This window comes from Suricata suricatta, chromosome 1 (genome assembly GCF_006229205.1).
Source record: "Suricata suricatta isolate VVHF042 chromosome 1, meerkat_22Aug2017_6uvM2_HiC, whole genome shotgun sequence".
NCBI classification, from domain to species: domain Eukaryota; kingdom Metazoa; phylum Chordata; class Mammalia; order Carnivora; family Herpestidae; genus Suricata; species Suricata suricatta.
In genome coordinates this window covers 5,627,526-5,643,717 of record NC_043700.1, presented here as the reverse complement: position 1 = coordinate 5,643,717, position 16,192 = coordinate 5,627,526, and the positions used below count along the sequence as shown (strand labels likewise).

Here is a 16,192-nt window from a genome sequence, read left to right as displayed (position 1 = left end):
AGAGGTGGTGGTGATGATGGAGGGCACTTAAGGGGAAGAGCACTGGGTGTTGTATGGAAAACAATTTGACAATAAAATATTATGGAGAAAAAAAAAGATAAATGCTCTAGATTACAAACAAAAAAAATTTTTTAAAAATAAAGTTCTTTTAGAAAGTGGTCAAATCTAAGTGATCTTAACTTAATATAGACTGCTATATACTTAGAATGTTACATATGAATTTCATGGTAACCATAAACCAACAACCTATAAAAGAGACGCAAAAAATAAAGACAGTAAAGCATAACACTAAAGAAAGTCATCAATCACAAGAGATCAAGAAGGGAACAGAGAAAATCTACAAAAACAATTAGAAAACAATGAACAAAATGGCAATTAGTATATAACTATCAATAATTAAGTGTAAATGGTCTAAATGCTCCCATCAAAAATCACAGTGTGACAGAAAACATAACAAAAAGAAAATATAACCAACAAGAAAATATAACAACTGTAAATATCTACACACCCAACATAGGAGCACCTAAATATATAAAACAAATATAAACAGACTTAAAGGGAGAAATACACTGTAATATAATAATAGCAAGGGACTTTAACACCCCACTTAACATCAATGGATAGATCATCTAGGCAGAAAAATCAATGAGGAAACACATTAGACCAGATGGTCTTAAAATATACACAGCATTCTATCCAGAAAGAATAGAATACACATTCTTTTTAAGTGCACATGGCCTATTTGCCAAGAAAGATCACATTAGGCCATGAAAAAATCTCAATAAATTTAAGATGACTAAAGTCATACCATGCGTCTTTTCTGACCACAATGGTATAAAACTAGAAATCAATTACAAGAAAAAAACTGGAAGGAGAACACATACATGCTACTAAACAACCAATGGGTCAAGCAAAAATCCAAGAGGAAATTAAAAAAAAAATAAATGGAGACAAATAAAAATGAAAACACAATAGTCCAAAACTTTTGGAATGCAGCAAAAGGAGTTCTAAGAGAGAAATACATAGCAATACAGGCCCACCTCAAGAAATAAGAAAAATATCAAATAAACAATCAAAACTTAAACCTAAAGGACCTAGAAATTGAAGAAACACACCTCAAAGTTAGTGCAAGGAAGGAAATAATAAAGATCTGAGTAGAAATAAATAAAACAGAAAACCAAAAAATTGAAATGATTAATAAAAATAAAAGCTGGTTCTTTGAAAAAATAAACAAAATTGAAAAAAACTTTAGGAAGACTCACCAAGTAAAAAAGAGAGAGAACCTAAATAAACAAAGTCAGAAATGCAAGAGAAGTGACAATCACAACACCAAAGAACCACTATGAGAAACTATATGCCAATAACCTGGACGACATAGAAGAAATGGGTAAATTTCTAGGAACATTCAACCTCCCAAAACTGAACCAAGAAGAAGAAAATCTAAGTAGATCAATCACTAGTAATGAAATTAAACTGATAATGAAAAAATTCCCAATAAATTAAAGTCCACCACTGGATGGATTTACGGATAAACTCTACCAAAGCTTTAAAGAAGAGTTAATACCTATTCTCCTCAAACTACTCTAAAAAATAAAAGAGGAACAAAAGCTTCCAAATACATTCTATGAAGTCTGAATTACTCTCATACCAAATGCAGACAAATATACTACAAAAAAATAGAAAACTATGAGCCAATATTGATGAACACAGATGCAAAAATTCTCAACAAAATATTAGCAAACCAGATTCAGTAAGACATTAAAAGGATTACTCACCATGATCGAGTGGGATTTATTCTGGGGACATAAGGATGGTTTAATATTTGCAAATCAGTCAACATGATGATAAACCACATTAACAACAACAAAAAGAATAAAAATTATATGATCGATCATCTCAATAGATGTAGTAAAAGCATTTGACAAAATCAACATCCATTCATGTTATATATAAAAACTCTCAACAAAGTAAGAGTTTTTATATATAACAAAGGACAAATAACAAAGGACAAATCCACAGCTAACATCATGCTCAACAGAAAGTTCTTTCTCTAAGATCAGAAACAAGACAAGGATGTCCACTCTCATTACTTTTATTCAACATAGTACTGGAAATCCTCAACAAAGCAATCAGACAAGAAAAAAGAATAAAAGTCAACCTAACTAGTACGGGAAGGGTACAACTCTATGTGTAGATGACATGATACGATACACAGACAATCCTAAAGACTCCACCAAACAACTTCAAATGTAATAAATGAATTCAGTAAAGTTGCAGGACACAAAATTAATACACAAAAATCAGTTTTATTTCTAAATACTAATTAAAAAGTATCAGAAAGAGAAATTAAGAAAACAATCCCATTTATAACTACACCAAAAAGAATAAAATATCTAGGAATAAACTTAGCCAAGGAGGTGAAAGAGCCTGTACTCCAAAATCTATACAACACTGATGAAAGAAAGTAAAGACAGGGTACCTGCGTGGCTCAGTTTGTTGAGCACCTGACTTCTGCTCAGATTATGATCTCACAACTCATGAGTTCAGCTCCATGTTGGGCTCTGTACTGATAGCTCAGAGATTCTGTGTTTCTGTGTCTCTCTGCTCCCCCCCCCCCCGCTTGAGCTCTGTCTCTCTGTCTCTCAAAAATAAATAAACATTAAAGTATTAAAAAAAAAAAAAAGACATTGAAAACACAAGCAAATGGAAAAATATACTCATGGATTGATAGAATGTTGTTAAAATGTCCATACTACCCAAAGCAATGAAATTTCTATCAAAATACCAATAGCATTTTTCACAGAACTAGAACAAATAATACTAAAATTTGTACAGAACCAAAAAAGACCACAAATAACCAAAGCAATCTTGAGAAAGAACAAAGTTGGAGCTATCACAATCCCAAATATCAAGGTATACTACTAAACTATAATAATCAAAACAGTATGGTACTAGTACAAAAACAGACACATAGATTAAAAAAATGGATAAGGAGCCTAGACATAAACCTACACTTATAAGGTCAATTAATCTACTGCAAAAGGGAAAAGAATACACAGTGAGGTAAAAACAGTATTTTCAATAAAAGGTGCTGGGAAAACTGGATAGTTACATGCAAAAAAAGAAAAGAAAGAAAGAAATTGGACCACCTTCTTACACACAAAAATAAACTAAAAATGTATTAAAGACCTAAATGTTAAGACCTGAAATCATAAAACTCCTAGAAGAAAACATAGGCAATAATTTCTCTGACATTTGACCATGGCAACATTTTTTTAGCTATGTCTCCCAAGGCAAGGGAAACAAAGCAAAAATCATCTATTGAAACTGCACCAAAATAAAAAGCTTTTATGCAGCCAAGGCATTGATAAGCTGAGTGAAAAGGCAACTTAGTGAATGGGAGAAGACATTTCCAAAAGATATATCTGAAAGGGGGTTCATATCCAAACATATAAAGAACTTATACAACTCAACATCAAAAAATAATCATGATCTAATTTAAAAATAAAAGAGGACATAAATAGAAATTTCTCCAAAGAAGACATACTGATGGCCAACAGACACATGAAAAGATGTTCAACATCACTCGACATCAGGGAAATGCGAATGAGAACCACAAGGAGATACCACCTCATCCCTGTTAGATAGCTAGAATCGAAACGACAAGAAATAACAGGTGCTGGCAAACGTGGGAACAAAAGGAATCCTCATGCAGTGTGGTGGGCATGCAAACTGGTAAAGCCACTCTAGAAAACAGTATGAAGTTCCTCAAAAAAATAAAAATAGAAACACCATATGATCCAGTATTTACATTAACTTGAAAAACTTCATGCATCCCTAGGCTTACTGTAGCATGATTTACAATAGCCAAATTATGGAAGCAACCCAAATGTCACTGATAGAGGAATGTAAAAAGAAGATATAGTCTGTGCACACACACACACACACACACACACACACACACACACACGGTCTATTACTCAGCCATAAAAAAGAATGAGATCTTGCCATTTGCAACAACATAGTTCAACCTAACGGGTATTATGGTAAATGAACTAAGTCTGACAAAGACAAATACCATATGATTTCAATTACGTGGAATCTAAAAACCAAACTAAGTGAACAAACAAACAAAAGCAGAAAGAGATCCATAAATACGGAGAACAAACAGGTGGTGCCAGAGGGAGTGGAGATGGGCAAGATGGGTGAGGAGAGTGGGAGACACAGGCGTCCATTATGACGTGAGTCCCGGGGCGAAAGACGCAGCGCAGGGCACGGAAGGGAGGGCAGGTGGCGGTGCTACACGGTGAGCCGGAGGCCGGGGAGCACAGCGTCAGGTATAGACGTGTCAAATCACAACGCTGGACGCCTGGAACTAACGCTTCAGGGAGAGAAACACGGTGTGTCAACCATTCTCCGGTAAAAACAAGACCAAATATGAATTTTTAAAATTATATAAAAAATAAAGATTTTCAAAACAGAAGTTCAAGCAAACACGAACAAGTGACGTAAGTAAATTTATTAAACCACTTTTGTTCCTGAGCCTGTCAGCTGAAGGAACGTATACATTATTCTGGATTTTGTTTTCTCTTGTGACCACTTACTAACATCCATGACAGTGACACCACCTGACATTCGCCACGTGTGTGGCACTTATCCCTTGATGCACACAAGAACGCTGGGAGGTAAGTCACGCAGGTGCCGTTCTCACGTTTTGGGGGCCCTTCAATAAGCGAGAGGCTTGCTGAGAAGCCCAGGGCCAAGGCTCCCACCCTGGATGCGGGTCTCCAACCCCGTGTTCTCTGAGAGCCCCCGTTCGCGAGGTAAGGTGATCATCAGGCCGGAGCCAGGGAAGGTCAGAAGTCGGAAATGTTAACGTCCGTAGCAGGCAAACGAGGAAGTGAAACCTGTGACCAGAAAGAGGGAAGTATTTTGACAGTAACAGGTAATCAACATGTACTGGGCACTTTCTTTTTTTAAGTGCAGGCATCAGACCAAGTAAGAAGATGTTACCCTTCCCTCACAAGATACCCACCGGAGGGCAAGGAGTCGGTAGCCACTATCGTGAAGTGGGGCGGTCGAACACAGGGGTGTACACAGACAGCCATGGAATGCTTGAGAGGGGACCGGCATGAACACCAGTACATGCGCCATAAATATCAGCCGAATAAGTGTCAAAGGCGCTCGCTTCCTTATCTGTCCCCAAAGACAAAGGTGAACGGCCCTGCTGCGATGAGGAAGAACACGAGGAGGCGGAGAAGCAAACGGAAGGCAGCCCCAGGGTCACCGGCTCTCCACGAAGGCTCAGTCGCGGGAGGCAATGCGTTGGGACAGCTACAAAAACAGGCGCAGGACAGTCACTACAGCCACAGCGCCGGGAGCCAGAGGTCTGGCGTCCCTTCTACTGCTCACATGCATGTGAGACGACCTTGACAGGCTTTCTCCCTGCAAATCTACTGCTCTACGTGACACGGCGATTCTTTCCATTCGGGGAGTCCAGTTTTTCTGAGACAAACCAGAAAGCACCAGTAAAGAAATCAACGTTTCCACCACTCATATACCAGACGTCCGTGGCATCTGTGATTTTAAACTGGTTTCGCCATTGCCGATATAAGAGAAGTGTCCCAGTTTCTCTCCCTCAGGTCAAATTCGAACGCTGCCCGTTTTGGCCTGAAGGCTGGGGCGCCCCCACGCGCCCTACGGGCCATCGCAGCTGCTTTTCAGATTTGTTACTCAGCAGGACTGCGTTCCTCGCGTGTGCACGCCGGGTTTCACTACAGGAGGCGGAAGACTCGGAGCGGCTAGCTTTAAATGCAGCCGGAGGAGCAGGCATCAAGCAGGGTTCAAGACACTCTGGGCCCTGCAGCACCGTCCGCGGCAGCGGGCAGCGGGACGAGAGCTGCTGGCTGAGAGCCGGCGCGGGGTCCTGAAGCCCAAGCGCCGAGGAGGACCCTGCGCGCCGCTGCCTCCGAATCTGACCCCCGGAGCTCACAAGCGAACAAGGTCTTGGGTGCTTCGCCGCCTCTAACGCCGGGAGGCAGTGATGCCGACCCACGTGACAAACCCACAACTGTTGGCACACCCCCACCCTCGGCTTGAGAGACGCTGTTGGCGTTTTCACGAGCCAGAAACGCACGGGCAGGGTGGTGGCACAGCTCCTTCAACATCAGCTCTCTGTCCTGAATGTGACCAACGCTCTGTTTCACTGCCAGAATTTTCCAACTTCCGTCCATGTAATTAATTGTTTAAATAAAACAGAAGCTGGACAGACCAGCTTACGTGACATTAGCCCAGAGCAGAACATGACGATGTAGGAGCATGCAGAGTTTAAAACAATATTTCCACACACCAACCTTTTGGCCTTTCTCTCTTTCCTTCGATTCCTCATGAGGTCTGGAGAGGTCCTGACAGCCTTCCAATGAGCCACCTAACACTTCATCCCTTGTTGGTCCGTTTTTAACACCTGGAACCCAAGATTTGAAGATTAGTTAGAACTTCACACGGACTGATACTAATGCAACTGAAGCAAGCTAAAAATTTAAATACTAATTTATGCACACCGGTAACACAAAAGTACTAGTCTTCTTAAATAAACACGGCATACATCTTGCTCTTTGAAAGTCTATTTAGAAATTTTCAGTTTATTCCACTACAATCTCCCAAGTGGCATTCACTTAACTAATTTTGTCTGTCAGGTGACACTGCACCAGCGTTCCACAGTATCCCGTCCATCTAGCAGGAACGCGAGATGTATGCCCACACCTTATGCACTATTCCAACTCCCAATTTGTAAACCTTTACAAACTCAAAGAAAGTAGTTGTATAACAGAGGAAACAAGTATTCTTAGCTTTAGGGTCAGGTACTCTAGAAAACAGTCTATCAATACAGTATAAATCTTTAGGTTTCCCATTGGTCAATGATAGATGATTCTATTTCCCACAAATTTCCACCTTAGACAAGCACCTTGTCATGAAGACACATAAACCAAAAAGATATTCACCAAGTGGAATTGGTTGCATCAGATGCCAAACAGTGTAGAAATCCTACACAACGCACGATGAAGTGTAAAATACCTGCTTGGAATTGCTACAACGTCATTCAGTACTCCTCATCCCCCTTTCCTCCCAAAATGGTTTACCTACTATGTGACTTAGTTGGTATTTGGTAGGAAGATAAGAGAAAATCAGCTATCACTTCTATGGTCGCAGCAGGACGATATGTATAAAAGGCGAAGAGCAGCTAGGGACCCTGGTGTCCTAGCCACAGCCCGGTGACGGTGAGTCATCCCGCACCACCCACCATCGCCATCATCCAACTCGTCAGGCCATTGGCAATGCCACTGACAACGCCTGATAATCTGGGGTTGCCCAGTGGAGACACACAAACACCGCTCCTACCCTTGGGGAGCTTACAACCCAATGGACAACGGCGACAGCGAAAGTGAATATGAGGCACAAATAATCTATGTGGCGGAAGAAACTAACAATCATATAGCAGGAGAATGACTGCCTTGTAAATAGTCCAAATAAAATAAAAGGCTCTAATAAAACAGACAGGGTTAATTTTGGAGTGCCTGATTTGCAAGTTTTAATCTTTCAAAAATGGGATTCTAGCTAAGTGAAAACAAATGCACAATGGCTAAATATTTTCCTGAATTAAAACTCATTACTGTTATTTGAAACTTGGACCCTAAAAATGTTTCAAGGTCAGGTTTTGATCCACCTTACACTAAACCCTAATACTGAATCCCTTTTGGAGGCACACCAACTGTATGCTCGCGTCACTATCTCCTCGATGATCTTCTGTATTTGAAACGTATCCCACCTCTCTCCTGGCCAACCAAGGACAGACCCCACTTGAGGAGATGGATTTCTGGGCCATGTATTGTGCAGTTTATCGTTTGCTCTAAGATCTAGCTAAGTTTCTTTCGCCCATTTTGAAGGGAAGAGTATCTATCTACCTATCTATGCATTATTTTTCCAAGACAACAACCACTTTTTGAGAACGTCTAATGCCTAGGGCAGGACATGGATCCAGTGTTTTTTAAGATCTAAGATTGCAAGTATTTGAATAGAATATTAATTGTATCCACCATTCATTTTTTTAAAGTCTACATGTTTACTCAAAGCAAGAGTATACAGAAGAAAAGCAGAGGACTGCAGATAAGATTGGAAGCCAATGCACCCCCGTTGTTGCACCGTGGTAAGTCCACTGTTTGCTAGTGTATCTACGTCAAAAAAGATTCTCTTAGAGCCACACGCCTCAGTTCTAGCTAAGAAACACAGACTGTAAGGATTTGTAAACAAAGATCTAAAAACACATATCATGACCTTTTAGAACGTAAGACTGATATTGCTAATGATACATTTTCATTTGCACACATCACAGAACCACAGAACAATACAAGTACAGATCTTTCTTCCCTTTGGATGGGGTTACGTCCTGATAAAGCATTGCAAGTTGAAAAAATTAGAAGTCGAAACGCACATAACACATCTAACCTTCACCATAGCTTAGCTCTCCCTTAGCCTGACCAGGCTCAGAACACTTACAGGAGGCTAGAGCTGGGCAGTGAGATCTAACACACAGCAAGGGATGTGCTGACTCTTTCATGCAGTTTAATGAATACTGTCCTGCAAGTGACAAGAGAACGGGTGTCGGCGTGACGGGTCTTGACCATGACTCCGTGGCCGCCGGGAGCTGCGGCTCACTGCGCACCGCCCAGCGTCACCAGAGTTTCACGCGGCATCCCCAAGGCATATCCAAGCGGTATACCGCATACCGACAGCCCCAGGCACAAGGCAACTTCCAAGCTCTAAGGAGTTTCTACTGAATGCGTGTTGCTTTCACAAAATAGCAAAGTCAGAGTATTACGTCAAATCATCATGAGTTGGGAACGGCCTGTGAGTTCCTCGGTGGCTATGTAAAAGCATCTTCACAAGATCAGCTTCGGCAAGCTGCTGCTGTGTTTTAAGGATGCTTCTGAAAAACCACGAGCAGCAGAAAGTGCGGAGTCATTGTAAAAGCTGGTAGGAGCGCCTCAGTTGTTAATCCTTCCCAGAGCTCAGCAACATTTCCTTCCCTCTTCCCTGCTCCACCCCTGTCCCTGCTCCATGGCTCCTGCCATTTGCTCCAAAGCTGCAGTTTCTCAGGGAGGTCATCAGCTCTCCTCCCTCCCCCAAGGGTGCTCCTAGCATGCCCCACAGTAACCCACTACTCAACGGTCTCAACTCCATGCCTCCTACCAGGAGGCTTGACCCACCCAACTGCCTAACAGACCCCTATCTTGAATGTCTCTGGGAAATTTAAATTAACACACCCTTGGACCCTTTTGAAGAATGTTTTATCAGCCATCTATGAACCAAGGTTGTAAATCCTGGACTTCTGTCTCTCTCCTCCTTGTCACCTCAACTTCATGACACAAGAGATTCAATTAGTTTCCAAAAAGTGATCAAATTCAGAGAGAAGAGACCCTCACAGCCCCAACTTTTACTGTGAAGTTACACTGCCCAGGATTTCATTAATTAGAAATGTGTTTTGGGTGGGGTGCCTGGGTGGCTCAGTGGGTTGGGTGTCCAACTCTTAGTTTCGGCTCAGATCATGGTCTCACGGTTGGTGAGTCTGAGCCCCCACCTTGAGTTCTGCGCTGACAGCCTGGAGCCTGCTTCAGATTCTCTGGTCTCCCTCTCTCTCTGACCCTCCCCTGCTCATGCTCTCTCTCAAAAAAAATTTTTTTTAATTAAGTAAACATAAAAAAAAGAAATTTGTTTCAGTTAACAGTATCATTAAAGTACATCAAGGAAGGTTGGCACGTGAACTCATTCACTTCTCAGTGTGGACGAGTTAAGTCACTACCTCCACTACACTTAACGGAGATGATCGGGATTAAGAGGTGGTTTTGATACAAAATGAAAATAAATTGCTTTGGAGGCAGAACCAGGCTAAGGCAGCCTAACGACATATGTATGTAACCTAAGTGCTAGGAAAAGGAAAGAGATGAAGAAATGGATGTTGAGAAAACCATTAAATTCTTGAAGGGAAACCTGGTGCATGTCACTGTTGCGTGCAGGGCAGAGGCATAATAAGAAATACACTCTCACTTCCAACATCTATCCTCTTGCGTGTTTTACTTTCCTACTTCCAACACACAAGACTAACGAATAGTAATACAGTTAAGCACTCAGCATGCATCCCTAGGAAGCACTCTGCAAGATCAACTACATCAAAGATGAATACGCTTCTGAAGCCTTTTCTGATTCTGATTCAAAAATCCATATATTTAACATGTAAAAGCAAACCCCCAAATCTGAACAATATCCTACCAGGAAATTTCTTGAGTCTCTAAAATCTAAATAATGAGTCATTTAAGAATAGCCTAGAAAGCAAAATCTTAAGACTGTGGAAAGAGCCTTCAAAGACACCTAGGAAAAATCCTTTCCATATATACTTTTGGGATTTTGGACACATGCAAATTACTCATGTGTTCTATACAAACCAAACTCAGCTAACAAAAGAATATATTTTTTTCATCCAATAAAATATCAAGTTGACTTTATGAATACAAAAATAAATCTAATCATGATCAAAAGATGTGGAATCTTTTCCTTTATAATCGCTGTACAGATCAGTAAAATTTATTTTAACATATAAACTAGTGTTAATACCATATAACCTTTCCCACTGGGAGTAAATTTCTCCATCTTTCTTTTTTAATTTTCTTTATAGTTTATTTATTTTTGAGACAGAGACTGAGTGGGGGAGGGGTAAAGAGAGAGGGAGACACAGAATCTGAAGCAGGCTCCAGGCTCTGAGCCATCAGCACAGAACCTGATATGGGGCTTGAACCCATGAACTGTGAGATCATGACCTGAGCCAAAGTCAGATGCTTAACCAACTGAGCCACCCAGGTGCCCCAATTTCTCCACCTTTCTAATTCCCTGATACTTGCATATGGATTATCTTGACTGTATCTTCCCCACTTGTCTTAGTTCCTAACGGAAAAGGATGGAGCTTCACATCAACCTTCTCTCCCCCAGGTTTATCCCAATACCTGGGACACAGTAGGAGAAGGGCAATCCTAATGATGAGTAGATGAACAAGTCAAACAAATCACCAATGGGTTGCAGCCCCTTCCTCACCGCCAGGCTTTCTGTGAAGGCTGACTGACTCACGCTGAGCCGTTAGGGTTGCTTACCCCCAGGGAGTGTACTGGCAGGTTCTGGGAGAGACGGTTCAGAGAAAGTCTTCTCAAAACACTTGTGTGTTACTTGAATCGTCAAAAGGTGCAATCATTACTCTTCAATTTAAAATATTTAAGGGGCACCTTGGCGGCTCAGTTGGTTAAGTGTCTGATTCTTGGTTTCGGCTCAGGTCATGACCTCGCAGTTCATGGGTTCGAGCCCTGAGTTGGGCACTGTTTCTCTGTGCCCTGTCTCTCTGTCCTTTCTCCAATCCCTCCCTCCCTGTCTCTCTCAAAAAAAAAAACTTTAAATATTTTAGAAATACACGTTGATGTATACCCATTTATTTGACACAATAGTACTTCACAATTTCTCTTGAAGAAATACTCAAAATATGCAAAATATTGAATATCTAAATGCCTATTTGATGGGCTTAGTTCTTAAGTATATATGAAATATTTTTAATATAACTTAAAAAATAGTACACCTCCTACGGATTCAATGAGATGTAAAATACACCAATAAGATTATGAAGCTTTCTCATACGGTGGCAAAACAAATTTGAAATTATAAAACACTTCTCTACGTAGGGATTATGAATTATGAAGAAATACGCAAAAATGCACCTTTTACAATATAGCATTTCTGCCTCTGAACTCTGTGTTGAAGCATATCAATCTTTAAGCAGACACTACTAGTCCTTATGCTACTTTTTCCTTCAAAGTCAGGATGAAGCCTCATAATCCTTCCCAAACTAGAGGGAGAGGCAATGGCCCCTAACCCACTGAAGTCTGCAGAGACACCACTTGTTATTTCTGCCTCCAGGATTAACGCACTACCACAGAACGCTGTTGCATTATGAAGGCTGCCGTGTGATCTAAAACATGGACTTCAGCAGGGACGGTATGATACGACGTGTGTGTGCTAGCTTGTCTCCATCCAAACACCGACTCCAGTGGTCAGCTAACAGGTTAACAAACACCACACTCAAGAGACAACTCCGAGAAACCCTTCTGCCCAATTATTATTAGGTCTTTTGCTAACTGGCAGAAATGGATCAAAGAAATGAGCTGTCACTGGTGAGGTCATCAGTTTGTTAATCAGCATACGGTGTGCCAGAAACCTTTCTCTGGTTAAATCCATAGATTCAAGAAAACTGCAATGGCTAATATATTACAGAGGATCCCTCCACCCATGCATGAAAAGGGCATAATGATCCAGCAAAAGCCGCAGCTGGTATTCCTGGGCGTGGTATCCAAGACTTGGTCCCCTAACTGGCTGTATGAAAAACCACAGGGTCAAAGTAGATCTGGTGGCGCGAGGTTGACAAGGTTACAGAAATGTAACTCTAGAACTTTGTAGGCGGCTGGTATGCATTTCAGGGAAGGTATAGAAGGTTCATCTGATGGACAAGACCGGGGAGTTTAGCATATAGGTTTCCTGGACAGTTCTCCACCTGTGTGCCTATAAACGTTTAATTAATGTCTGTGTCTCTAAGAAAGGAGGGTGCCAACCTTCAACCTCTAATAGTTGGTGAGTATTACCTGTGAAAAGAATCTAATAGGATATGGCCAAACTGCTAGGATATGGCACACGTCTGTACGGACTAAGACTTTTTTTCAAGCACAGCAAAGAAACTTGTCTTTTAGACGCTGAAGCAAGAACAAAAGAGATTTATTTTGACACCCACTCGACTGCACAACTGAGAAGTAGAAGTGATTCGTTTGCCGTACAAGACACACTAAAAGTCACATCAAGTAAAGAATCTCACAGATTTCCATAAATGCCTTACATGCAATGACCGTGCTTGATGAAATCATCTACTCATGGACCGATACCAGTACCTGGCAGTGCCCGTCTGTCTGCAAAGGCGCGGCCAAAAGGCAAACATAAAATTTTGTTGTGCGTCTGCCTCAGTAAATGTCTGCAGTCAATTCAGAAGACAGGACACTCCATCTGAACCCCAATCAAGTGAAAATTCATCTCCCAAAACCAGAACTCTATTCTTCTCCTCAGTAGACCCGATTACAAAAAACTGCATATATATTTGACATTTATCAATAAAAGCTTTGTAAAAATGTCTTTTCTTCTCTTTAAGTACCTACATATCTTGATTTTTCTTCCTGGGTCACAAAGCCTGAAACAGTTACTATCTGATTCCTTATAGAAAAAAATCCACTGACCCCTGAAATGGAGACTATACTATAAAATGAAGTGAATCTATTGCTCTGTTGATACTGATATGGAAACACGTGACGTTTTAAAAAAGCAAACCTTAAGGCAATGAGCTAATTGAACCCTATTTTTGCAGTAAAAGCCGTGTAACATCTACGCACACCCTCTGTGCACGCTCACACGCATACACTGGAGGGGATTCCAGTGAACTAGTGACAGCAACTGTTTCTAGCTGCCACCCCACGAGGCCTCCGGGGCGGCGTGTGACTCAGAAATCCCATCTGGTGACTCCCCTTGTTGGCCCCAGTGGCTTCTCAGTCACACTTAGGAACAACACAAATCCACTCCGTCTTGTCTGGAGCCCTGAGGATCTGGCTGCCGGCTGCCTTTCTCATTCACCTCCTCCCAGGCCTCCTTCAGCCCGATGAGGCGCAGCTGCACGGTCCTCTGCACAGTTCCTGCCAGCACCTTCTACCCCAGGACATTAGTACGTGCTGTTTCCTCAGGCCGAACCATGATTTAGGCAGTCATGGGACTACCTGCTCTCCGATGCCTGGTCTGAGATTGAAAGCCACCTCACCTAATCGCCCGCACTGCTGTGGTCCTGTGTATCACAAGGGTCACGGGCTGAGGTCGTGCTCGCCCTCATCCACCGTGTCCTCCGCGCTGGAACATGACCTCTATGCAGGGCACACACTGTTTGCTTCTCTGATATCCTCCAGCAAACGAGACGAGAGACGAGCACCCGGGACACAGTAGGTGCCCGGTGAGGAGCCGTCATGGGAACGTACGGAGGAGGGCAGGAACACTTGCTCTACGCAACTTCTGTTACCGCGCGCATGTATTTGTGCGCTGTTTATAAACTTAGAGAACAGAAGTCTAAAAAGAAAAAACTACTGGCTAATAGGATTTCAGAGATTACTTAAAGAAACAAAATTAGAAGTTTCTCCTGTGTTCCTATTCTCCTCACGTTTATTACTGCTCTCTGTAATTGTTCTTTTACAAGTGAACCGAAAGCTGAAACTGAAAAAAGACTTTTATTTCACGATAGAGGCCTTGGAGCATCGCTTCCTTAGAGTATTTTTCCTGCCCCACAGCCTGAGCGCACGGGACCGTGTAAAGTCAGCTGCGGGCTCCGGGCTTCTACCCATGGAGAGTTCCTGACAGACGGGTCACCGGGTGGGCTGACAGCAGACAAAGTAAAACATGAGTAGGTCTCGATTTCATCACAGTAAAATAAAGGGACCTGGTTTCAGCTGGACAACACAGCAGTCTCTCCCGCCCTAAAATGCGATGATTTTCTGTCTCTGCGCAATGACTTAACACCAAGTGACCCTAAAAGACACGCTTACATTAGAGTGCACAGTATGTCTGCATCCGTCTGGGAGTCAAGTTCAGTGACACCGCGGCCCCGGCAGCTCGCCGCGTGTGACAACCCACATCACATGATGCTGAACGCCGCAGCCCGCTGGAGCGGCAGGTGCCGGCCCCGCGGGGTCGGTGCCCCAGACCCCGGGCGGTGCCGCATTGTCTGCTCCCAGGGACAACTGCACTTTCTGAACGTCGGGGCTACGGGGTGCACCTCATGTCCGCGGCCAGCCTCTTTTCTCAATGAATTTGTATTTCCACAGCATTAAATATTATTCAAAGTCTTTAAAAATAAGATAAAAACTGAGGAAAAGGAGAATGTAAGCTTTAAGATCAGGATATTCTTAACTCCCAAAATTATTCTATGTATCTCCTGTTTTATATTAGCCTTAGAGTCAACATGGTTTTAAAATATTTTGAAAACACATACGAAGCCTAACACAACATAAAATATAGTTTGTCAAATTTTATATATTTTTGGAATGCTGAGACATAAAAGTAAGATTTCAAATATACAAAACTATTTCTTTGTGAGGCTATCCTGGGGACTTTATACCCAAAGAAAAGATCTACATCAGTGATTATTTCAATCCCTATAACTTGTGCATCTTGAGAAGGATAGTTAAAATCATAGGGTGAGCAGACAAATAATCAAGAGTAAAGTTGGTCTTATGGTAATTTTAGGGTAATCTTTAGGTAAAGATGGTTAAATTCAAGATTTTGTCACTTTTGACTGCTGATATTTATTTGTGCTTGTAATCAGTGTCAAATGTCTTCTATTGTTGCTACTTTTGCTACAATTGCGATAATTACACCGTTCGTTACAATTAAATTACACACAGAAATAAGTCTATTTAAGTCATACACTTAAAGCAAAAGAAATAGAAGCCAAACGAGGCCTGGTACAATAAACTTACCATGAGCAAATATGTTAAAAAAAACTTTATAACATGGCCCAAAGTTTCTTCGCAATAAATACCGCTAACATACTTCACGCTTTCTCGCACTTTCTCCTTCCTTGCGAGAACCAACGCTCACACTGTCCTGCTCTCGCCTGCTCTTGCGTGAGCCCTGTGCGCGGGGAACGTTCCAAGCCTCCGCGAGGACGCCCATCCGCGCGAGGAGGCTGCCGGGAAACAGGGGCGCCGGCTCGGGCCCACTTCGGACGGAACCGCAGGCGGCACCACGGCGCCTCGAAATCCCAGGGGGCCGTAAGCCACCTGCTCCTACGGAGCTCACCGCCGGAAACATCAAACACCCATCCTCCACAAATAAGCCGACGCGTGAATTCCGACACGGTTGCGGTGACTGCACAAGCCGGCACGCCGTCACACTCCCGTCACACAGACACGGGGGGAAAGGAGATGCACGTACTTGCGTCGCCGCCGCTGGACGCGTCGCCTTCGGAGCCAGGCTTGTGGTCGCGCTGCGTCCCGGAGCCGCGGCCGTCCCCCGGCGCACAGGCGCG

At 42.4% G+C, this 16,192-nt stretch overlaps 1 protein-coding gene across 4 annotated transcripts in view; it reads right to left on the bottom strand.

Annotated features, from left to right (window-relative positions):
- The window catches only part of MCPH1 (microcephalin 1), a 249,437-nt gene that overhangs the window by 189,223 nt on the left and 44,022 nt on the right, over positions 1-16,192 (bottom strand). For all 4 annotated transcript variants that reach the window (XR_003906461.1, XM_029933720.1, XM_029933729.1 and 1 more), the window contains exon 8: positions 6,354-6,463. Coding sequence is in view for 3 of the 4 variants with exons in the window: in XM_029933720.1 (XP_029789580.1) it covers positions 6,354-6,463 (110 nt within the window). In the remaining variant the exon portion in view is untranslated. The remainder of the gene's footprint in view (positions 1-6,353; positions 6,464-16,192) is intronic.